Source organism: Charadrius vociferus, unplaced genomic scaffold (assembly GCF_000708025.1).
Source record: "Charadrius vociferus isolate BGI_N301 unplaced genomic scaffold, ASM70802v2 scaffold429, whole genome shotgun sequence".
NCBI classification, from domain to species: domain Eukaryota; kingdom Metazoa; phylum Chordata; class Aves; order Charadriiformes; family Charadriidae; genus Charadrius; species Charadrius vociferus.
In genome coordinates, this window is record NW_009650250.1 from 2,459,871 (window position 1) to 2,483,979 (window position 24,109).

Genomic DNA, 24,109 nt, shown 5'->3' on the forward strand with positions numbered 1-24,109 from the left:
AATACTTCACTGGTTACTAATTTGTTTGCAAGGAACATGCAGAAACAAGATCTGATAGGTTTTTGCCAGACGTCTCCATGGATTTCATAAGACTGTATGGATTTGGTGGGAGCATATTAATCTTTGTAAAATATGTATTGGTACAAGCACAACAAAAAAAAGGTGCACTGCAAAGATAACAGAGCACTCATGCACTCTGAATTTTCTCCAAGCAATCAATGCAGATTACTGACATACTTTTTTGTATTCACAGCAAGAGCTTTGCTAAATTGATGTATTATTATTCCTCTGCCTTCCTAATCCTTTCTTCTGATTCAGGTTTGCCAAATCGTCTTTGACTTTTTATATTCAAAAACACCTTTAAATGACAAACTGCAGCATTTCAGCTGAAGCGGGCTGGGAATACAGCCACACAGGGCTTTGGTTTGATACCACGGAGATGAGTGGTAATCTTGGTCCCCATGGGAAATGCTTCTCATCAAGGAAAGGAAATCAGAAAGCACGTTGTCTGGAGACCTTCTAGTTGCAGTTGTGTAAATTTGGTTTGATTTGGAAGTGATTGGGAATACGCCCCAGACCATGAATAGGCACCTGGCATTGGCCACGGGCGGGACGGTGCAGGGGACAAGCCTGCAGAGCAGCATGTGGACAGGCAACAGCCCTTTGGACAAACCTGCGGCCATGTAGTAACCATTCTCCTCAACAGTCTGGCAGTCTAACATGCTCCTCAATCTGATGTTCTCTGCAGCTGCATCCAGAGCTGTTTGGAGGAAGAAGTAGCGGTGAAGGCATGGGGATGGCCAAGAAGGCTTGGGGGAGGCAGGACCCAGTGGCTGTGCTTTTGGGGGGTGAGCATGGCAGCCCTAGCGCCAGTGGGGGTCTTCCAGAGGGTCTCCAGCAAGGGTCTCCAGAGCAGGGTTTGTGATCTCTGCGGACAGGATGGGGACCAGGGGTGGAGGTGCTGCCTGTGCAGAGGAAGGTAGAGGAAGGGGCTTGCTTGCAGGTGCAGAGAGCCAAGATCAGGGATAACATCCAGGGTCCTTGGCCATGCTGAGCCAAAGTGAAGGCTGTAAATTCAGTGGGAAGTAAGAAAGCAGGAGGGCATCTTCAGAGTCAGAGCCAGAGTGGTGCTGTGCGAAAATCCCTTCAAACAAGGACACAGCTCCCTCATCTCCTCCCCAAATATCATACTTTGACCCTGTGCTTGTCTACACAAGGATGCCATGCTGCCTGGGTCTAGGCTGCGTGGGACTGGGCTGCACTGGGGCTGGCTTCCCTGCACACCGCTGCACTTCAGGCATTAGGGAGATGAAACTTGCTGTAGAGTTGAGAAGCATCGCCCTTCCTTCCTACTGTTTGAGTTGCCCCTCTAGACACAGCTTAATAGCAAATTGAATACATATTTGATAAATATATGTATAATCACTCAGGCTAGAAAATGAATAAAGTTATTAGAACATTAATTGCATCCTAGACTTCTTAGGCTTTGCTGGACACACCGATCATGATTGTTACCAAATATATATAATTGTTGCCTTGATCTGTTACCTGTCTCTCAAAATGGATTTTAGACGCCTATAAACAATGTTTTGCTTTCAGTTAGCCTACTAATTTTAGGGTCATATACATATTCACAGTATAATGACTATAAATATATATATAATCTCTCTGCTGAACGGCGGCATATTTCAGGACTTCAGAGGAGAAGGCAGTCCTGCAGAATATAGGGTATACCTGACACTGTTTAGTTTGTCCTGGAGGGACTGAATATGCAGAATAATAACTCTTTCAGGAATTACAGTTCAAAGATCAGTACCCAGTTGTCAAAGGAAACTCTGCTTTCAAGAGGAGCTTTAGTTGTATTAAGAGAGGATTTGCGCACCAGCTCTACTTCTGTTTACTGTTGTTTTTATAGAGAAGCAACGGGACTCTCTCTCAACCATTCCTTAATGTGTCTGTGCTACCGACCATGTACGTAAAAGAATTTCTAGGCCGTGTACGACAAAAGCACCTCATTTTTCCTGTCACTGTGATATTGTATATCTTGCTTGCCTTAGTAGTCTTCTACCAGTGTCTCTCTCTAGAGATTTCTCCAAAGTGTCTGCTGGTAAGTCCCTCACAAACATTACTTAAGCCTGAATTCTGCATAGCTTTCCTTCACTTCAGAATAAGATCTGTGTTTACATTGAGAAGGATTAATCACATGTAATTTTTTCCATATAAAACCCAAATTTGCTATTTATCTAGTCTAAGCTAGGCTCTCTCTACTGTTGCTGGAGGGAATGGGCAGCTCCCAAGCGTCACCTGTCTTAGGGCAGGACAAATTGTGCTCTGGAGACACCTCTTCCTCTTCACTGACTCTTGAGAGAGCCCAGGGGCTACTTCAGATTGATGCCTACCTTTGATGGTGGCTATATTAAGGAACAGTCCAATCGTTTTCACCAGAACGTAACAGATTTTGGGCTTTCCACTTTTTTTGAAGCTTGAGGTTAACTACAGTCATTGCCTGCTCCTCTCTTCTTTAGGCTTCTTTCTTCTCCTGAAGGCTCCTGTGGAAACCCGACCAAATAGACATTGTTTACAGTAGATGTATCAAGGCCTCTTGTGTTATCACAGAGCACTTTTTAGTGCACGTTAGGGACAAACAACAAAACTATTGATAAACCAGGCCTGTGCATTAACCAGGGCTGTCCCCCACATTTCCATAAAATAAATGTTACTATTTTTTTAAAGATTGCCTAATTGATTTAGCTTCTGTTATCCAGTCCTTTGAGCTCAGTGTAATAAGCAATTTCTTCAAGCTAAGTTGCCTTTTATAATAGAGTGGAACAAGACTTGTAAAAACTACATTATCTCACAAAACAAAATTAGTCATGATGAAGGCAAAGCCTTCACTTGCGCTTTTGTTGTCATCTCTAATGTGAGAATGTTGCTGAAATATTGTTTGTTTTGTAGCTAGCTAATGAAGGAGGAGAGAAGTTTTCATAATGTGCCATTTCAAAATGATAGTTCCAGGCTCTCTTATTTAGCTTTAAGTTACTTTAGTCCTGGTATTTTTTTGTCTTTTTACAGAAAAAACCCCAATCAGTTCCTGAGTAGAATCTTTGGTAGGCAGAATCTCACCATAAAGTCTTGATTAGGAAATTACTTTTCAGACAGACAAAACATATGAACCATATGTTACATAGGTGTCTTACAAGTAACCTACCAAGTTGGAACAAGAGAGAACACCCAGGAAACAAACTGTTTTGCTTATGCTCCTCCAGTGGAATGAAGTAACCTGCCAAACACTTTATGTGAGACATTGAAGCAAATATTTAAAATTTAAAAACTCTAATGGATGCATTTACTTAGTGAGGTAGAAGTGCCTAGAATTGTTGAGGTTAAAATACAGGCACTGATGAGTAAACTCTTAAGAAAACAAGAGAAGCTTGGTATTTTTTTCCAATATATTGGTAAAAAGGCTTAATGTCCATTATGATAGATGATTAAACTCTGCCCAGATGACAGGACCTTCTGAGGACCTTGTACAGCCCTTCGCTTCTGTGGGAATTCCTAAGGGAAACCCCTCACCAAAACTTCTTGCAGGCTGCAACACAATCATGGAATCATGGAATTTTCAGAGTTGGAAGGGACCTCTAGAAATCATCTAGTCCAACTCCCCTGCTAAAGCAGGATTGCCTAGAGCACATTACTCAGGACTGCATCCAGGTGGGTGCTACAAGTGCTACCTCCTGCTGTTGCTGTTGGAGCATCAGCCTTCCCCGTGTTTCTTCTGGTCTGAGTGGGACTGTAGGACTGCTTTTACCCTAGCAAAGGTGCTCTGAAGTAAACTGAGTTTCTCTGCAGATGGGTCTGCAGGGGCTTAATATTACTGTGTCTGCAGGCAGACAGGACAGGGAAGTCAGCGCTTAGAGGAAGCTCCTCATCATCATGGGCTTCCCTCATCTTCCCAGGTTTCTTTCTCACTCTTATCTTGGTAAGGATAGGTCATCAAAATTAGGCCATTTATGTATCTTCGAGGGTTGAACAAATGAAGGATGGGCCATGAAGCAAATCAGAAGGACCAAAGCATGGCACTTTTCCTTTTTGCCTTTCTGTAGGTTAGTAGGGCAGTTGTGGGGGTGAGAGGTTATCTGAGGCATGCCTGATTTTCTGCCATTACCTCCCTGAACTCACCCTCTCTTATTTCACAAATAATTATATTTGAAAAAAAAAATTATATAAGGAAGCATTTAGTCCAAGAATAATCAGAATAAAAATAAGAATAATTACACAGGCAATGCAATTCTCCTATTATGATCCCACCACATGCCTATATATACATACATTGCATCACTGAAAAGAATAGATTGAGAGGAAAAAAATAATGTTAAGAAAATAGAATACACGAGGGCAAAAGCTTTGCTTTTCTCGTTCTTCCTACCTTTTCTCCCTTCTTCTGTTGTCTTCTTTTTTTTTCTATTTTTCTTGGTGCCTGCATGTAGGACTTGACTTGCAGCTTCCAAGAGGTTTACTAGAACTGCCACAAGGGTATGTACTCGGCCTGCAAAATCTTGAAGCCATAGGCAGGTAAATCAGAATAGGAAAGCCGGTGATTAGCAGACTGGAAAGAGGGCAGAGGGCTGCTGTATCAAACGTTGTGCTCCATCTGCATTCAGGAGCCACATAATCAGTGCTGGAGGTTTCATTCTTCTTGCATGCCTCAGGAGGCAAAATAAAACAGGCACTGTTTCCTAAGCAGAGGTGACTCTGCAGGGCTTAGACTAATACTATTAAGGTCCAAATCAGAAAGGGTTGTTGCAGTCAGCAATATTGCTGCATGACCCCCTCTGTCATGCAGCTAAGGATGCTAAGCCCAAAGTTAGCTGATTTTGTTAAACTAGAAGAACTTTACTGGATTTTAAGGAACGGAGGTACAATAAAGAAGAGGGGCCAGGAATATAAACCTGAAAACGTGTTACCCATTTAAAATACATATGTTAGATATGATTATGATATGTCCAGTCATCAAAATGGACTACAGTAGACTGGTATGTGGCTGTGGCACCTCAGAGAAGAATAGTAATTTTTTTCTGTGAAAATGATGCTGCTGGACATTACATTTATGCTGTTCTAGGTGTATGTTTTGGTAACGGTATGGGTGTGTGCATGTGTGTACAGACACATAAGTACTTCTCCAGTCTTACTCACTGTGTATTTGGTTTCCTTCTTTAGAAGACTTGTGAAAATTCCCCTTTAGCTACTATTCCGATCAGAAATTACTCAAGAGCTTATGGCTAGCAGAGCATATGTATTTTTCTGTTCATGATAACCTAAGCTTTAAATCTTGATATTTATATATGTACAAGTCAATGATACACTTGATTTGTTTATTTGTTTCTTTCCTTAATCTTTGTGTCATGTCATACAGATGTTGGTCTTTTATAAAAAACTTTAAGAGTGCCTACACTTTACTAGAGCTCCTGGGCATGGTTTCACTATAGATGTGAAATATGAAGCACTTTGTAAACCATGCATTCCAGCAGTAAAAATTTGCTGCAATGCTTCTTTCTTCCTCCTTTGGTTCCCCCAGCTGTAATGTCAAGAGAGTTGGCATAGCAGAAAGCTGATAGATGACTGTAGCATGCATGTGGTACTTGTTTTGAGCTTTAAAGGTCTTTTTGTGTGTGTAACAAAACTAGTCAGAAACGTTAGTATCCTCAAAAAAATTCACTCTGTGCTCAACTCAGTTGTGTTTTTCACATTTGTGTTATTTTTTTGGCATTACCTCGGTGGATGGTTTTATGGTAGTTAAAGTATTTACAGACATGGAATTATACGTCTTTTCTGTGCATATATTGTTTGTGGGTGGAAGCATCTTCCAGCTTCCATCTAGTAGGCAACACAAGTTCGCTCTCACATTAATGCTCAAGACTAATAGCCTCAAAGACAGGTTTGCAGAGGGCTTTTAAGAAAGAGGTAGTTCATCTGCTGTTTTCCCTCTGCAGATGAGTTTACAGAGAGTTTGTCCCAGAGACTTTTGCTCAGGGGTCCTGTATGTCCGACCCCAGTGGCATTTGCCTGACCCTGAGGGGCCTCTGGAGAAGAAGAGTAGAAAAGCGATGGCTATGGCGGCTGGCCCACTCCTACCTTAAGGTGAGGCAAGAGTCAGTGTCACCTCGTCCACCATGGGGCCAAACTTGCCTTATTGGGTATTGAGGGGATCATTCTCCTATCGGCCCTGGAGGTCCTGGGTCATGGACACCCAGCGCTTTAAATTTGTGTCCGTCATGACAAGGCCTGCCTAGGTGCCCAAGCCCAAGGGGAGGAAGAGGTGAGGTTGGACTGGTGTACAACTCCATCTTCTGCTAGACTTTGCCTCACTGGCCATTGCTGGTTGCAACGTGGCCTTGTGAAGCGGCTTCTGCTGCACAGACAGAAATGGGTCAAATGCTGCATTCATAAGGGAGGTGTATGCATTTATCTCCCCCTTGGGTTAGAGGTCTGTACTCACTTCTGCTATTCTGTAGTGGCTATAATAACCAAGGTAAATGTATGCATGAAAGAAATACCACTGGTAGACTTTTAATGCTCCATGCCAAAAACTGTTTGGGTTTCAGCGTGCCTAGATGCCTATTAATGACTTCAGTCCTATAAGTCTGGAGGAGCTTCCTTCATCAGCATTAAGTGCAAGATCCAATTTAGAATGACGTAACATGCTCTCAACTTGCATCAGTGGGAAGGATTTTCCACTTTACAAGATGTGCCCTGCCAGAAGCTTCTTGGAGATGCATTTACCTAATGAAATTGATTTAGTGTCTGGCCTGTGTTGCCTGCTAATAAAACCTTTCATACCAAATCATGATAATAAGGTATTGTCTGGCTTTCATTTATGACAAAATATGCTGGTTTGTTTGCTTTATGCCATATTTCTCTAAGTATATGGGGAAAAGAAGTAAAAATTAATTCTGTCCAATGGCCATAATAAAAATGAGTGACTTGGTGAGCATGCTGGGTTTGTCACTAAAATTTTGCTTTTGAGCTCATGAGTAGAATCTGCTGATAAAACGTTTGTGGGTTCAAAAAGTCTACATGGGAAAAAAATGGAAACTATAATGTCAAGTAATTAATCATATTAAAAACAAAACAAAATTTTTTTTTTAAATTGTACGCTACTTAGGAAAGATAGGAAAGATTGTCATGTGCTGAACTTTGCTGACAGTAGACTTTGATCCCATTTGCTTCACATTTGCTTGCACCAAAAATATAAACAGGGGATCTGGGTATTCTCAGAGAATGCAAAATAAATTCTTATACTCATTCCCCAGCTGAAGTTTTTAGCTTGATGCAGAGAAGAAACTCCTTACTTCCTGAGTAAGCAGCAAGGAGCACTATTTTTATGATTTAGAGTTCAGAATTGTGCCCATGGAAGTGAAGGGTCTAACTCCCACTAGTTTCATTACGGAATGGAATTGCCTGTCATGAAAAAAATGTTTTTACTCTGCACTGGTACCTTTGGCACTTGCAAAAGGTGATACTGATTTTAAAAAGTCTGATATAAATATCACCTGCACCTACAAGAAAATTAGCTAATGAGTGTTCATTTTAAATTAAGTAGCATAATGTGTGAATAACTGTTCAGTAGTTGGGAGGAGATAATACACTTAAAGCCTTAAAAACACCGTGAAGATCTAGAAAGCTGCTGCACTGCAAACAAATGCTTCAGGACAAACCAGAACTGTGTGTAAAAGTGAATACATGATTTATTGAATACAATAGCCAGGTTTTGCTTTCAGTTTTATCTCTTCCATCTCACTGAATTAGGGTGGAAACACGAATGTAACCAGAAGCAGCATCTTCTTCCAGCCCACTCGCCGATGCTGCCTTGCGCGTGCTTGCAGCTCCTGTCATACAATCCCTGAAATGCAAGTACTGGCATCTACCCTTATGTTTTTAGGCATCTCATTTCATTGCCTTCGTTGTACCAATTCCCTCGTTGTACCAATTCCCTCTCTTCTCTTCTGCCTGCTCCTTTCAGTTACATCTATGAAGCCTGTGCACCAGAGGAACATACCTGATCCCTGTGCACCAAGGCCTTCCTCCTCCTCCTTTTCCTCCTCCTCCAGCTCCTTATGTCCAAAGCCTACCTGAGCTGGTTTTCTCACCTCCTGATAAACCTCTTGTTGAGTTTCCTTACTGTGAGGCCAGTCCCACTCTCTTGGCCATTCAGATCAAGGGTAACATGGGTGTATCTGTGGCGTGGTGCTTAACCCATCATTTGCATCATTTGGTGGTAAGGTACCAATGAAGGATTATAAGAGAATATAGCCGATGGGGAAGTAAACCTCAAACACGTAAGTGCTGATAAAACAGAACTGGGTTATTACTTGACTGGTCCTTTTCCCTCCCTTTTCTACATGTCTCTGACACGCTTGCGGATACACTCCGAGGTGAGAAGAATGTTAATGTTACCACTTTTATTTATCTTGTTTTATTAATCTCTCAGCCTACCACCAGGTCTTTCTCTTTCTTGTTCAAAAGTGAGTCTGTCATGTTAACTAAATAGCAGCTTTCTTGACAAAGTGCAAAGCATTAGCAGCTGCTAAGGCGTGCTTTATTGATTGCTGTTGTTTTTTATAAATTAAGTTTACTTCTACTGCTCCCAGCATTTAGTTGTATCTTAGATGTTTCATTTGTGAGGCAAATTGAGGTTCGTGAAAGCAAATCTTACCATACAGTTACTGGCTACTTTCTACAAGTTTATTATTCCAGAGCTCCAATGGAGGGAAACCACTTTGTCAGATGTATTGAAAAAAACAGAGGCAAGAGGTTAATTATGTTGAATTGCTTTTTCAAGAAGAATTTAACTTCAGCAGGGAGAGAGATGTTTCAGTCAATGCTGTGGGTATTGAGCTGAGGCAGAGTCTGGGCAACAAGGCAAGTTGACCAATGAGTGCACTAAAAAACCCAATGAGCTTGGTCTTAGCTTGGAGATCATTAAGGAACTGAGAAATCATTAAATCAAGAAATGGGACCTAATGGAAGTCGATGAGAGAACAACTATGGATATTTAATGAGCAGCACTGCATCATGTTCTCATCTCTTCAGAAATAAATAATGAGATACTTGAATTTCTCTTTGAACAACAATAAATGTAGAATGTGAAAATAGCATGGGGAAAAATAATCCTTTGGGCCATCCTCTCAGTAAGTGATTTCTACAAGCCTTAATTAATTATCGGAGTTACTTGTGAAACAAGCTTGTGTGAAACTATCGCACCATAAAATGTCTGTTTAATAGTTAGCCCCAAACCACATCTAGATTACCTTGAAACTCTGAGAGTTCATTACCCAGAATTATTGAAAAATTGCCAGTGTAATTTCATTCTGCTGAAGAACACAGAATGAATTCTGCATGAAAACAGCTATACACCAGAAATTCTGGTAAGCAATCTTTGTCTGGAGCAATGTTATTGCTGCACTTCTGACTGGTAACTTCTGATTAAATATTTGAAAGGAAAAGCAAAACCAACAGGTCCACAACAGGGAGGAATGTTGGAAAGGAGAGGTGGGAGGTAAAATCTGGACCTGGAGCTACTTCAGCCAGTTTATCCTATATGGATCCTCCTCGCACAGGTGGATCATCAGCCTGGGCAGGAGAACATGAAGCAGTGGGGAAGCAGTGGAGACGTGAGGGTAGCTCCTCCATGTAGCCTTCTGTGTCCAGTTTAGCTGTGGAACGGTGCTCCCTTAATTCCCTCTGTTGCCAACAGGAAAACTCAAGTTGTCTGTGTTATGCTTATTTTAGAACAAGCTGTCCATCTTGACAGCTACCTTGGACTAGTCTTTTGCTGGGGATCTGAGATGGCTGCACAAACATGGAAGAAGTTTGAGTTTTGAGAAGTAACATCCACAGCAGCTCTTCAAAACATGTCTGTCTCTCATAGCAATCTCAGGTGTAATCTTTGCATGTTGAATGGTCACATTTAAACCCCACATTCATGGTGGGGTTTTTTGTTTGTTTTTTAAAAATCTTTTCTGCTAACCTCCAAAATGTATTTTGGGCTAGTTTGTTCATATTTCTTCCTTGGCTTTACAGCAGTTAATATGGTTTGATCCTTCTGTGCATCTCTGCAGGAGGGCAGCTGTAGATACAGCCAGGCTTTTAAAAAGGTGCAGAGCTGTAGTTCTCTCCTAGGGAAATCTGAATTTCGATGATTATCTGTGAGAGGTGGACAGAAGAACCATGGTGTCTTCAAACACTGACAGAAGAGACTGTGATAGGCACTTTTTCTGATCAATATGACAATAATTAAGATCCAAGACAACCTAATTTTTAGAGAAATCTTTGAGGTTTTAATTCCTTTCCCCTTCTCTGACTGTAGGTAAAGAAAAGAGAAGCTGGGAAGTGACTGGTGCTGCAAGTCCAACAGGTTGCCAGGTGATTTCTGCCTCAATCAGCCACATTTGATCCCACACTCCCATTTCTTTGGGTGAAGCAGATGGCAGAGTTCCTGTTGAGTTAACAGGGTCCAGGATTTTAGTAGAATTGCTCATGTTTTACACTGGAGTGAGGCATCTAGGACTCTCCCCTGTAACATTGCGGGACACTGAGGCTTTCCAGAGCTCCAGAACTGGAAGAGAAATATTTTCCTAAAGCATCTCTGAAGCACTAGCGTCTGGTTAGTGCTTTATTGCTACCTGTTCAGCTCCATTCAGTTACTCCTCATTTCTGTTAACTTTTAACTTGTGTTTTCTGTTTTGTGTCTGACACAGGGGTCAATTTTTCTGCCAAAGCTATAATGCGGTATGGCTGGGAAGTGGGGGAGTAGCAATCTGATCAGGTTGAAAGCAATCATCTATTAGTTTCTCCAAAGCTTTTTACTTTTAAGGGAGTATTGCACATTTGTAGTGTGAGTGATTTATATATCTTCATACTCAGCAGAGAATAATAGTCTTTATAAACATGAGATGCCCTTGCTAGTATGGATAGAATTCTGCTCCCGTCTTAAGGAGCAACTTCTGAAGCTTTATATTTGTGCATGTTTGGGCTCTACTTTTCTCACATGTATTGTGTTCTTTGGAGTCAGATGAAGGCTGCTGAAAACATGGATAGTCTCCATCAGCTTTGCAGTTATGGCTGCCTTTGCTATAGGCGGGAAACAGCTGTCTTCATGGGGAGTGGACAAAAATAATTTGTCACTTGGTCCTGGGCTGTCCTTAAGACAGAGCTGAGCCTTTCTTAGCATTTCTGAAGCTGTCCCATAGCCCTGCATCAGGTGGCATTCCCAAAAATGGTCCCTGGTCTGGGCTTTGCTGTATCAGTGGGTCAGAGCACAGTGCTCAGACCTGCAGGCATGTGATAGCCCTGAAATTAACTGAAATATGTGCATAATTACTAGCTTATTCATAGTTTGTTAATCAGGCGTATTGCCAGCAGTTCAATAATCGCTTGATCAAACTAGGAGTTTTTAAAAGAAAATAAACCTTTTAATAGTACCGCTATATATATTTTAGTATTCTTATATAGAAGGCTTACGTTCCATCAGCACAAGAAACCGTTTCTAAGTATTCCCAATTCCCTGTGAGGAAGTAAATTATTCCTAATTCCTGGTCAGATAACAGTTATCTTGCCTGTGATGCAGGTCCCCAAAATGTATGTTTGCTTTTTTCTTGCACACGAGCCAGAGATTGCCCGAGGAAGGCGTTTTGATGGGGCTCCCCGAGGGAAGAAATGCTGTCAGTATGGTTCCAGGAAGCAATAAGCACCTTCATGAAAATAACTCAAGTCCCCATCCTTAATCCCTGCCTATCCTTTTTTATCTGATGGACTCAGCGAGGGCTGGAAGATCACAGTGCGGCTGAAAACGAAAGGGAGTTAACAAGATGTCACCAGTCAATGGATAAAACAATAGGCGAAACCCTCCACGTTGTCTAGTGCCCAGGTGTCCTTCCCATGCACAGGTAGCCATGTGGATCGTGGTGAGTTTGCTCTGCTGGTTAACGCTCGGAGAGCTGCCACGGGCGGGCGGCTCATGCCCATCGCAGTGCAGCTGCGCCTTCCACAGCCTCAGCGAAGGGACGAAAGCCAGGTATGCCGATACACTCCCCAGGGGGGTTGCCGCTCTTTCGCTGGGTGTTGGGGTTTTTATTTCTTCTCCTCTTGTAATGATGCTCGAAGGAGAAAATATTGCGTCCAGACTTCGTGTCCATTATTTTTCCAGTCGCTTTGTGCTCTAGCTTTATTTGCAGGGGATTAGCTTCTGAAAACGCAGTAAGCTGATTTCAGAGAAAGCGTTTGGGCATCTCCTCTGTGAGAACAGAAGTGACATAATTACTGCTGGTGCAATGGCAAAAAGAGAATAAAAATTAAAGAATGTTTTCCTTTTTTCACCTTTATGCTGAAAATGCTAGTTTTAAAGGGCTTAATTCTGCTCTGCTGGTTTGTTTCTAAAGTGTAACTAGGTTTGGTTTATTTTGTGGTACCAAAATGCAATTCCATTTACTTAAAAAGTCCTTCAGTTGGAGGTTTTAGGCAAAGCGATAGAGTCTAGATGGGAGTGAACCAAAAAAATAGGTAATAATAATACTAAAAATAAAATAAGGTAATTATCAGACTGGAAACTTTCAGTTTAAAAAGAAGACAAGATCAGAAGGGCATCCATTTTTTAATGCAACGCCATTGTACAGACATTTCTCTGGAGGACTGTAATAAAAGTCTTTCTGAAGGGTAATCACAAAGTAATGATCTGACTTAATGAAATACAGGCTACATTTTTATACGGTGTGGTTCACAGCAGAGGAGATTTTGTGGCAGAGATACAGTATTTGCAAAATCCTTTGGAAGAATTTTTTTCTAGACAAGACCACAGTACTGCAATGAAAGGCTCTTTTGGATCCCCATGAAATAGATCTACTTTCTTATCTCTTTTATGGCACTATATATTTAATACCAGAAAGTTTCCCAGTATGAAGCATGGTAGAGATAGAAGAAGTCTGGAATTATTAAAAGGGAGTGCCGTAGCAGGAGAACCAATTATTGCTCCATAAATGTCACAGTTCCCAGGGGAATTTCCTCTCAGTGACTGGAAAAAGCTGTAGTGTGTTTTGGTAAAATAAATAATAAAGCGAATACCCATTAGTGCCTTAAAGAGCATAATGTCACCTTTTTTTTTTCTGCATTATGATTCATATTTCTCACTAGTAGAGGGAGATTATCCCATAGATTAAATGTTTAGTGCTCACTGACATAGTTTACGGACGCTATGAGAAGCACACTGTTTTACTGCCATACTGTCTCTGTTTTTAAACGTTTTGTGTCATACCTACACACAAAAAATATTTTATTGCAAGAGGATTTTTGGATTTTTCTTATTTGATAGATTTTTATCTTCCTCAAAATCTCAACTTTCAGCTGTGGGTGGGCAAGATTTAATGCTGCAATAAAAGTGCTGGATGAGAGTAATGTGCTATGCTTTGATTATAAATTAACAATTTAACTGTAAGCTAAAATAACATTTAACTCTGGGAAACTTGCATGAGCAGTTCAGTGATGTTATTTGTTTTTGTTGATAGTAGAGGAATAGTTGCTTTCAGCCAAAACCAATCTGCTTTTGGCAGCTTTGTAGTATTCTGTTTATCAGCCAGGCACTGTGACAAGAAAATGTTACTTGACTGATCACATTACATTCATTGCGGTATCTTGTTTAACATGTGGAGTGGGACATGCCTATCTAACCTGTTACCTTTTGCAAGGTGGCTTTGTATTTTAAGAACTAGAACTTGCCTTTCTCTCCTTGCTGATAGGCAAATTAAGGTGCAGTCTGAGAGACCTATTCTGTCTCCCTTCATTCCTCATGGCTATCTACAATCCCACATCTTGGCAAAGTCAAAGTCACAATTTTTTGTACGAAGGATGCAAAAATGCAGTGTAGGGTTTTCATGATTTCACGTCTAGAGATTAGAAATGGGAAGGAAAGATTATGACACATAAATCTGCCTTGCTTTTAGTATAGCATTTTCCAAAGAGTTAATTTTCTGCACTTTCACTTTCCTAACTGTACATGCCTGCGGTGCCGTGACTGCTACCATCTGTACACACCTTCCGGACTATTTCATAGTAAAGCAGAGCTTGCTGTGGTGTATTTCCAGTGAGTTGTTAGCCGACTTTCTTATCCTCATTTCATGAAGCAAAGATCCTGTGCCATATTCAATCTATACTACTTCCTGCCATCCCACATGTTAGTAAGGCTTCTTTTTGTATGCCTTTTATTGTTCAATTTGTGGATCCTTTTGTTTTAACATGCACTAGAATCCTCTGTTGTGCATGAATGTTGTCACTACTGTCTATCATAAGTACTCTAAAAAAAACTGAAAGAAAAAAAAAAGCAGGAACACTATATGGGCCAGACTCAGACTCACACCACTGCAGGAGAGGCACAACACTGCTATCTCTGCCGTCAAAAGGTACATACGAATTACTGCAAGTTGATGTACTGATGGTGATGACGTAGAGATCAGCAGCAAGTAAGAAATGACAGGAAGAAAGCTTGTGGAAAAAGAAAGGCAGATCAAAATCTTGCATTAAAATAAAGTTTCAAACCCTTTTCAAAATACAAGAAAGTCACATCTGTGTTTGTGTTTTCCCACAAGGACTGTGCTGTGTAATGACCCGGAGATGACCCTCACTCCCGTGAACATCCCTGTAGATACCTCCAAGCTTCGGATAGAAAAGACAGCCATCCGCAGGGTGCCAGGAGAGGCTTTCCACATGCTCCACAACCTGGAGTACCTCTGGATGCCCTATAACTCCCTGGCCAGCCTCAGCGCGATCACCTTCAAGGGCCTCCGTCGCTTGCAGGAGCTGAGGCTGGATGGGAACGACTTAATATCATTCCCCTGGGAAACCCTGGCTGACATGCCACAGCTAAGGCTTCTGGATTTACACAACAATGAACTTACCTCAATCCCTCCAGATGCTGCTCGTTATGTCAAGAATATCACATACCTGGACCTGTCTGGCAATAAGCTGATGACTCTTCCTCAGGTTCTTATTGCCACCTGGGCCAACCTCCAGGCTGTTCCTTACTTTCCCAACGATAACTCCAAGATCATCCTAGGTAAGAGAAGTGCCTGTCATTTTGCAGGGGGCACAAATGTCAGGAGCTCCCGCATCTTATTGCAGCATTTTCACTCACAGTGGTTACCGCAGCAAGTACACTGCTGTATGCAATTTAGTACCCCATATAAAGTGTGCAAACTCATTTACGTATTAACAAACTCCCCTCAGGCTCCCCACACACAGCTTATTACACCATAAACTTCATCACTTGCTTGAATCTTTGTAACACAAAACCAGTCACTCTTGCTCAAAGCCCCTTTTCTTTATTGACACTGCCATTTTTGACAGAAATAGGTATGATTAGAGCTCCACGTCATTCCTGTGCTCTTTTCTAATAACAGTTACTGTGGAATTGATCCATTTTAAGTAGCATTAAATAAAAAGATGGATATTTATTAGGCCCAAATTAAACAGGAATAAAGCCATCACTGAGCATAAAATCTGGGTCAGGACTGCCAGTTTGTCTCTTTCCAGAGCCTTGTCTATCTGTTCACGCAGAATGAAATCCCAGTCTCCCCAAAGCCACCACGATAGTGCTGCCTTCAAGGGCAGCCATAAAATTACAAGAATCCACTTTTTGGTGACACTTTGGGTCTCCTCAGAAGTATGGCTTTTGGGCAATTGTCCATTTTGGTGTCAGAGGGTGTATTACAAATGACTGTCTTGAATCTTCTCAGTTGCAGTATCCCCAGATGAGGTTTCGAGCACATTTACTAGTTCAGGGGATTAGTACTCAGCCTTTTAGCCATCGTGCACTAGTTCAAATCCACAGCAGGTTGATGATGGTTCAGAGCTGGTGCCATCTGCTCTCTTCACTTGCTACGAGCTGACCCAGCTCCACTGACTGTGTTTGATCTGTGGGGTGTGTGCATCTGTGTGTACTGCCTCTACAGCCACGGATGTGAGTTCAGGCACTTGCTGATAATTTCATCAGAGACTTTGTAAGTTGTCTCTCACTCTGGGACGTACCTGCTGCTCTTTTTTTGCTGGATAAATTTAGGGTGGTAAATTTTTTAAAACCAGATCGAAGTAGAAAGAGAAACAATACTTAAAAAAGATTCCAATTGCCACCTACAAGGCTTTTAGTGTCCTTAGCAGATGTTGTTTAAGGTTTCATTAGCATCAGGAGAGGAGCAGGTGTTTCGTCATCTTATTTTGCCAGATGCAGTATCAAGTTCTTTAAGCCAAAGCTGGCTGTTTGGGATTGCCCATTTCATTTGTGGCATGACAAGACACTGCCTAGATCATACTCTTTTCTTTATTTATTTTTTAGAGTCAAGTCATATGTGAAAATGTTATTTCATTCAATATAGATTAGGAGAGTATTTTGTCAAGAAGAACAGATCATGCCTTGATGCTTGTGGGCAACCTGAGCGTTTACATAGCCAGCTGTGCACAGGTTGCTTGTGCCAGGATCCTAAAAAATTGATGTAGGTAAATGAGTATAATGCTAAGAATAATACAGTAATGTACAGATGCTCCAGCTCCTAGGTCCTATTCTGCTGACACCCATAGGGACCAGGTATATGAAACTCATGTCCCTCGCAGGAGCAGAATGGGAGAACACAGCTGCATGTTTCCATTTCACTCTGCTCATGACTGTTTCTCATGGAGGCATAAAAATAATAATCTATGAATAATAAAAAGTCAGCCTAGTCCTTTCCTTTGTCTACAGTACATCATTGTGACTTCTCTTCAGAGCCATTGCTTGTAGACTACTTCAAGAGTAAGTACTTCCAGCGGTAGTTAGCTGGCTGACAGTCTGTGCCAAGGCTGCAAGCTTTTGCACATGAGGATTGCCTACGTGAGCCCATAGGACTGTACCATGCAGGGCAGCAAAGGGCTCACTGGGGCTTTGGGGGTGCCATGGCATCACCTGGGGCTGGGGCGCCTGCCAGGGAATCTGGAATAAATTCTTATCTAGTGCATGAAGGCAAAAGTAAGCTGCTGGCAAAAATGCCATAAAACAACAAAGCCAAGCTCTGAACTTTCATTCTTTATAGTCCCCTTAACTTTAATACATTAATTTATAAGAAATACCCTCCCACCAAGGTCCATCACTTTCAGACCCCTTCCAAGTGTGGGTAGGATGGCATGCGATGGTCTCAGCAAGAGATTTTTCAGCAGCTTTTAAAACAGTTTGAGACCTCAGGGGGTTTTGATTGACCCTGTGTTTCTGTTAACTCTAGCAAAATCAAGCAGTTCCTTTATGCTCATGGAGCCTTGTGGTGCACCCTCTGTGCTTGTGTAAAAACTGGGTTCTTGCTGGAAAGCCATTGCTCGCATGACTACTGTTGCAGTGCAACAGGGGCCAGCAAAAGTGGGCACCATAGGGTGGGCAGCTGTTGTTTCCTCCTGCTGGGAATTGAGGGAGTATTAGTACTCTTTACTTTTGGGTAGTTGCCAGCCCCAAGCCATGTCCTTGTGGAAAAGAGGAGGTGAACCCTCCTTGGAGGGAGCGGAGCTCACTCCTGTGGCAGGAGGCCTGGGACGCTGTGCTCCTGGCTGAGGCTTCAAATGCATTCCCGGGGTTAGCTGGTATAAATATCCCCAGTGGCAATTCTGCTAGCTAATGTTGTTAGAGACCATAAACTGTCCACAGGACAGATGAATGTGAATATTTGTAAGTAGGATGACACAGATTTAATCAGAATGCAGTAACTTCTGCTCCTGCATTGCCCTAGTTCCTATTTTGCTTTTTCAGTACCATCTTCACAGGTCTATTTTTAATAGAGTAATGTCTCATTTTTCAGAATTTGAGTCCAAGAAGTGCACACTTAGATAGCAGAAAAAAGAAAAAGGGAAACATTCTGGGACTCTGAAACAGGAGTGTATTCTTCAGTATACCCCTTTCTAGGTGTATATTCTTCATATAGTTATTGTCTATGTATGTTCTTTTATATACCATAACATGTATACTCTTCAATTTACTCCTTAAAACAGTTCTTTCATATTATCAAGCATAAATTAGCATTTCAGGAAAAACAACTGATTATTAAAATAATGAAAAAACCCCACCTTAGAATAACAGGGCTGGAAGAGAACTCTTACAGTTAAGTAGGATCACCTACACCTATTACGGTCCTGACAGTTGGCCTGATAATCTGGCTAATATTTTAATAACCTCCAGTGAGAAAAATTTCCTAGCCAGTCTAAGGAAGAGACTGCATAGTGTCTTCATACCAAAAAAAAACCCACCCCAAACCAAACCATCCCTCCCCTATGGCTACTTGTTTTTTCCATCCTGGAACCAAATGTGTTTATAATAACTTCTTGCTCTGCTTCTTTACATGAACAAATAACGATGTTTTCATGGATGAATAATCCTGCTTTGAAATTAAAGAATATGATTTCAGCTCCAGATTTTGAGATACCTTAGCAAGCCATATTTATTCCCTTCTACTAACTGGCAGCTATGGGATCCATCAAGCTCAGCCAACAGCAGTGAGGGGCTGTCGGAGCAACACCATGACCACCCCCACCGCATACCCCTGCATATGCACAGGCAGTCCTTGCTGGCCAGATTAAGAGCCTATCACAGTTTGTCCTCCTGAAAAATAGAAACCAAAGTGGCAGAAAAAAAGGTGCTGTTGGAGTGACTTAGTGCTCTGATTTATTTTGGCAGGCTTGCAAGACAATCCTTGGGTATGTGACTGCAGTCTGTATGAAATGGTCCATTTCCTAAATTTCCAGTCTCCTAACATAGCATTCATTGAGCCCAGGCTGAAATGCTTCACCCCCCGGAGCCTTGCAGGAGTCTTCTTCAGCCAAGTTGAGCTAAGGAAGTGTCAAAGCCCCGTTGTACATACGTCTGTAGCCAAAGTAAAGACCATCCTGGGCAGCACTGTGCTACTGCGATGTGGGACAACGGGGGTGCCCATTCCTGAGCTCAGCTGGAGAAGGGCTGATGGTGCTCAACTGAACGGCACAGGTGGGTTTGGTTTAAGCTTTTCTTGTACAGAGAGAATGAATGAGGGAGACTTACACCTTTATTTTCTACAGATTGTACAGCAAATGGAAGCTTCTGTACCAATAGATCATTCCTCTGATAAAAGACCCAAAAAAATAAAGTAGTGCAAAATGAAGATTCACTATAATTCACAAGAGTATTGTGTGTAATTCACTATAGCATTGTGATATTCACTACTTACCTGTTGATGTAAATATCATCAGAGAAATGTATACTGTTGTGTAAAAAGTTGGTTTTGCTTTGTTTCATAACAATTGTGGTGGTGGTGAGACGAGTCGAGGGGTTTTCTGCAAATCTGTTGGAGCTGAAGAAACTAAATACGTCCAGCCATAGCAAGAGGCTTTTTTAGGCTAGTTATTTAGTTATTCAGTCACTGAAAAGGCTTCCTACTGAATTATTTTATGGATCTTTGAGAGTAATGATGAGCTACTATTAATCAGTCAGTAAACATCTCTGTCTGATGTGAATTCAACTGGGATTCAAATCTGCTGTGGCAAAGGAAGAAAAGATCACAAACATGCAATGTTACTGATACATTAAAAGAGAAAAGAGCCACTAAACTGCTGAAGGATACAATACAGCCCAGAGAAGCTGTGGCTGTCCCATCCCTGGAAGTGTTCAAGGCCAGGCTGGATGGGGCTTTGAGCAACCTGGTCTAGTGGGAGGTGTCCCTGCCCAGGGCAGGGGCATTGGAACTAGATGATCTTCAAGGTCTCTTCCAACACAAACCAGTCTATGATTATGTGATTCTATGAATACGTCAGTGAAAATGCTTCCAAGAAACGGTTAATTTCTGACGGATTGACAAGGTGTCTTGGGAACACGCTCTGTGAGAGAAATGTTGATCAAGTCCCTCTTCTGTGCTCACCCCTCTCGTGGGGGAAGCCTTCACTGTTTTTGTGATCGTGTTTTCATTTCCATTCACAAGAATGAATGGACCCCAAGTTGTAATGTTGGTGCTTTAATGTTTGGGGAACTTAGGGAAGAAACCTTTGCAGTTGTCCTTAGCTTTTTGCCCTAGAGGTTTTAGATCAGGACCTGAACCTTCATCGCTCCAACCTCCCCTGAGTGCTACTGTCTCCCAGGCCCGGTCCTGACTTTCATAGAGGGTCTAAACTTGGCAGATTGCTAAGTATGGGGTCTGATCTTCAAAGGGCTAATGGGCTCTTCAGTGCACAGGAACAAGGGAGAGAGCACTTTTCTTTCACAGCAGTAGAACCACTTGTAATAAATATCCTTTTTGGGGGATCTGCACAAGTCATTGCTCTGTTGTGCATGATGTGCAGGATGTAGCAGAGCTGCTCCTCATAATGACAATGTCTACCCGTTGCGCTGCAAACATCCCTCCTACACTTGAAAGAGAACCACAACAAAAAATAAAACAGAGAATGCTTTCCTGAACGTGTATGTTGAATTTACTTTGAGCTACAACTGAGAATGGTGTATTTTGTGCCCCATTAAATCAGACTTTAGCACCTTTCAATAAAAAGTTGGCTGAAAATATACATTATTTCTCAGCAAAGGCAGCTTCTGTGCCGGTGCTATAATATGACTGTTTGAAATGTTGGTGTTCTGAATAGAAAAGAGTGAGAAACAGTCCACAGTCTGTATGTATGGGGAAGTGCCATAGAAAGACCGGTAGCTTTATGTTTTATATAACCATTCAGTAAATAATTAAACTGAAAAAGTAACTTTTGCTGCCATTGTATTTCACTGCCTTTGGAATGTGCCCTGGTTGCCAAGGCTGGATCCTGACCCCACGAGGGCTTGGGAGAAGTTTGCATCCTGTTTTACCTTTGCCTTTCAGACATTTCCTTGGTTTACCTTGAAAATGGGAGAGGGCAGAGATAGTACGTGCTCATCCTAAGGAGGTTGGCTAAACAATGAAGAGGGTGCTTTACCCTTCTGCATGATCCCAGCTCTTTATTTTTGCACAAATAGAAAAAAGCAAAAAAAAGCTAGTTTTAGCCTCCTGGTAAACCAAGTGAGAAAATCTACACTCAGCTGTGTACATATCGTTCAGTGGTGAGTGATCAGACTTCCCTGTGTTTGGTTCAATATAAAAACCTGCACTAATTTAGCATTAAAGGGGATATTATTTTTCAGTTATTTTTCTCCATATCCTCTAGACTGGTCCATATATGGTTTTTAGAAGAAAGTCTCCACTGTTTGTATTTTTTGTTACTCAGAGGACTGCATCTAATGTTCCACTAGGTCATGTTACTGCCTACTGCTTTCACTCATTTAAGTACTGTACATACATAAGAGCTTTTAAGATTATTTTTTCTTTCAGTGGAAGAACCTTTCCTGTTTTGTTTTCAAACTGTATGTCAATTGGGAGGAAATAGCATCAAATGCTTCACATATATTTGGTCTGAAGCAGCGTAAATCCCAATATAACCTAATTTTAGTGTTAATGTCTTTTCTTGGATTTACTTTAATTTTGTGGCAAAAAGCAATGATGATTCTACTGCAGGCATTTGGCTGATTTAATATTTTACACATCGTGTTCTTAATTCTATTGACTCTTGCCTATTTATTTTACATTTTTCCTTCCTTGCAGTTCACCAAGAGATTTCCAGTGATGGGATGAGCTGGTCTATTCTGGGCCTGCCTGTGGTCTCTTATCTTGACTCTGGAGAGTATATCTGTAAAGCAAAGAATTTTCTGGGGGCAACAGAGGCGTTCATATCTCTCATCATCACGGACTCAGAAAGCACAGATGACCCCAACTCTAATGCCAAAGGCTCATGGAGTGGGAAGGCAAGCGGGATGGAGGCAGCTGCCTACAATGACAAGCTAGTGGCAAGGTATGTTATCACCACCTCCACCGTGCCTACCCTGGAGGGTGGAGTGGGCACTGGAGAGGGCCTTCTTCTCCCAGATGTAGCACAAGATAGCAATCCGAGAAACCTGCTGGTGAGCCCGCCTACTGGTCAGCAGGAGCCAGAGAGAATCGTGAGGTCCGTCCGGGTGATAGGAGACACTGATCAGAGTGTCACCCTGGCCTGGAAGGCACCTCTGGCAAAGAACACAACAGTGTTCAGTGTCCTCTATGCCATCTTTGGAGAGAGAGACATGCGGCGGATCAATGTGGAGCCAGGGAAGACCAAGGTGACCATTTATGGGCTGCTGCCAAAGACCAAATACATCGTGTGTGTCTGCGTGAAAGGGTTGATCCCCAGGAAGGAGCAATGCATCATATTTTCCACCGACGAAGTCGCCAGCGCAGGAGGGACCCAGAAGCTCATCAATGTGGTTGTCATCAGTGTGGCCTGTGTCATTGCTGTTCCTCTGACTTTGGTGGTCTGCTGCGGAGCACTGAAAAGGCGCTGCAAAAAATGCTTTGTGCGGAAACCTAAGGAAATTCAGGAGTCCTATGTCACCTTTGAAAGCCTGTCTCCTGGGGCCAAGGTGAAAGGTGTGGAAGGAGAATACTTGACTAGACATACCCCTGATGAGTCGAACAGGCTGCTCTCTGCCCGATCCAGTGTGGACTCAGAAGCAATACCAAAGATAGAGGGGCAACCTAATGAATACTTTTGCTGATAGTAACAAGATTGTCAGCTTGCTAGGTGGAAAGCACATGGCTGTATATATGCTGTTCCAGCACTGCAGGCCACCCTGTCGATGCTTCTGTCTCCAACATGTTCTGGAGGAGGATGCAAGAGGGTAGATGGTGCCCAAACTTTACAGAAACATGTTGCTCATCCCACTTGGGGTTTGCTGTTTTGTACCTGGTCAAAAGCTACTGTGATGATGGCCTCGTTCTCCTGGACCACTTTTATTTTCGTAAAATGAAGCGTGCACACTGAGTGTGAAGACTTTAAGCAACATTTCTGAGCGTGCTCTGCTTGGTGTTGTTTAGTACCCGCTCTGCAATATGATAAGTATTTTATTGTAGCTCTTTTGATGTTCTTTTGGTTGACAAACAGGGGAGTGTTTAGTAATTTTAATATAAATATCTATAAAGGTGAAGATTGAGACTTTCACCTTTTACACCCCCCATGTTTGCATGAAACATGCAGCTTGATGCTTAATAGATCGCTAAACGCAGATGTACAGCAACCCTTTCTAGTATGTCCAACATAGTAACAGCTCTATGCTCTGAATTCAGAGAAATGTGCAAAGGAGATAGAAATCAAGAGACAAAACCCAATCCACTCCTAAGAATACATAATGGAGAGCGTTTTGTGATTGCATTTTGGCCCTAAACACTATTCCTAAGATTTTTCTTGAACAACAGTACCACACAGGTCTTTCAGTATCAGGCCTAGCTGGCATTTTCTAGCTGTACTGTAATTAGTAGAATATGTTTTAGATCAGCTGTGCTAGTTAAAAATCATACAATATCCTACTCTGCAAATTGTGTGTGGCATTGTAGTGCTTCGTAATCATACTGAAAAACCTACATTAGACAGTTTCGTAAAAATCTCTCAGACCAGCCCTGTCATTGCTGCTGGCTCTCCTGACAAAACTGGTGGTGAAGACCAGAGGGGCCAGCCATGCACTGGCGGTTTGGTCATGAAAATGCCTTGCTCCGTGCAGAGCAGCGGTATATGATGCTGTGGTAGACCGCTGACCAGGCACACATCAGCCTGGTGGCAGTGTGGCCATGTGTTCCACCATGGCGTCAGTGGTGGTAGAGGCTCTGTGTGGACTTTTGGGTTTCAAACATTTTACAAGTTCAAGAACCCTGAAAACAACTGTCTAATACTCATCTAAATGTACTTTTATATCCAGGGTAAGTAATCACTTATTTAAGTCCTCCAGCTCCACTGGAATTTGGATCCGAGTGCTTATCACAAAGCATGTCCCAACTGTAAAATTTTCCACTCCAGCTCCTCATGTAGTAATACTGTATATAATATTTTTCTCTTTGTAATAAATATTCTTCATGAAGAAAATTATATATGTTCTGCCAAATGTTGAATGGGAGGGATCCAGCCAAGTTGAAATGATAACTGATAAAGCTTGCTGAATTGTTTTGAAATGTATGTGTAAATGTATTGGAAGGATCTCTACTCACATTCTGGA

At 41.9% G+C, this 24,109-nt stretch overlaps 1 protein-coding gene across 1 annotated transcript; it reads left to right on the plus strand.

The window, feature by feature from the left end:
* Positions 1–11,898: 11,898 nt before the first annotated feature.
* Positions 11,899–22,621, plus strand: LRIT1 (leucine-rich repeat, immunoglobulin-like and transmembrane domains 1). The gene is made up of 4 exons (XM_009893051.1): positions 11,899–12,073; positions 14,634–15,100; positions 18,728–19,033; positions 21,636–22,621. Exons 1-4 carry the CDS (start codon positions 11,952–11,954, stop codon positions 22,619–22,621), a joined length of 1,881 nt encoding a protein of 626 aa, XP_009891353.1. The 5' UTR covers positions 11,899–11,951.
* The last annotated feature ends 1,488 nt before the right edge of the window (positions 22,622–24,109 follow it).

Bases quoted from the DNA above. Each gene is read 5' to 3' on its own strand.
- LRIT1 (XM_009893051.1), top strand. From the start codon at position 11,952: ATGTGGATCGTGGTGAGTTTGCTCTGCTGGTTAACGCTCGGAGAGCTG. The intron at 15,101-18,727 runs GTAAGAGAAGTG...TTATTTTGGCAG, and splicing joins TAACTCCAAGATCATCCTAG to GCTTGCAAGACAATCCTTGG. The intron at 19,034-21,635 runs GTGGGTTTGGTT...CCTTCCTTGCAG, and splicing joins TGCTCAACTGAACGGCACAG to TTCACCAAGAGATTTCCAGT.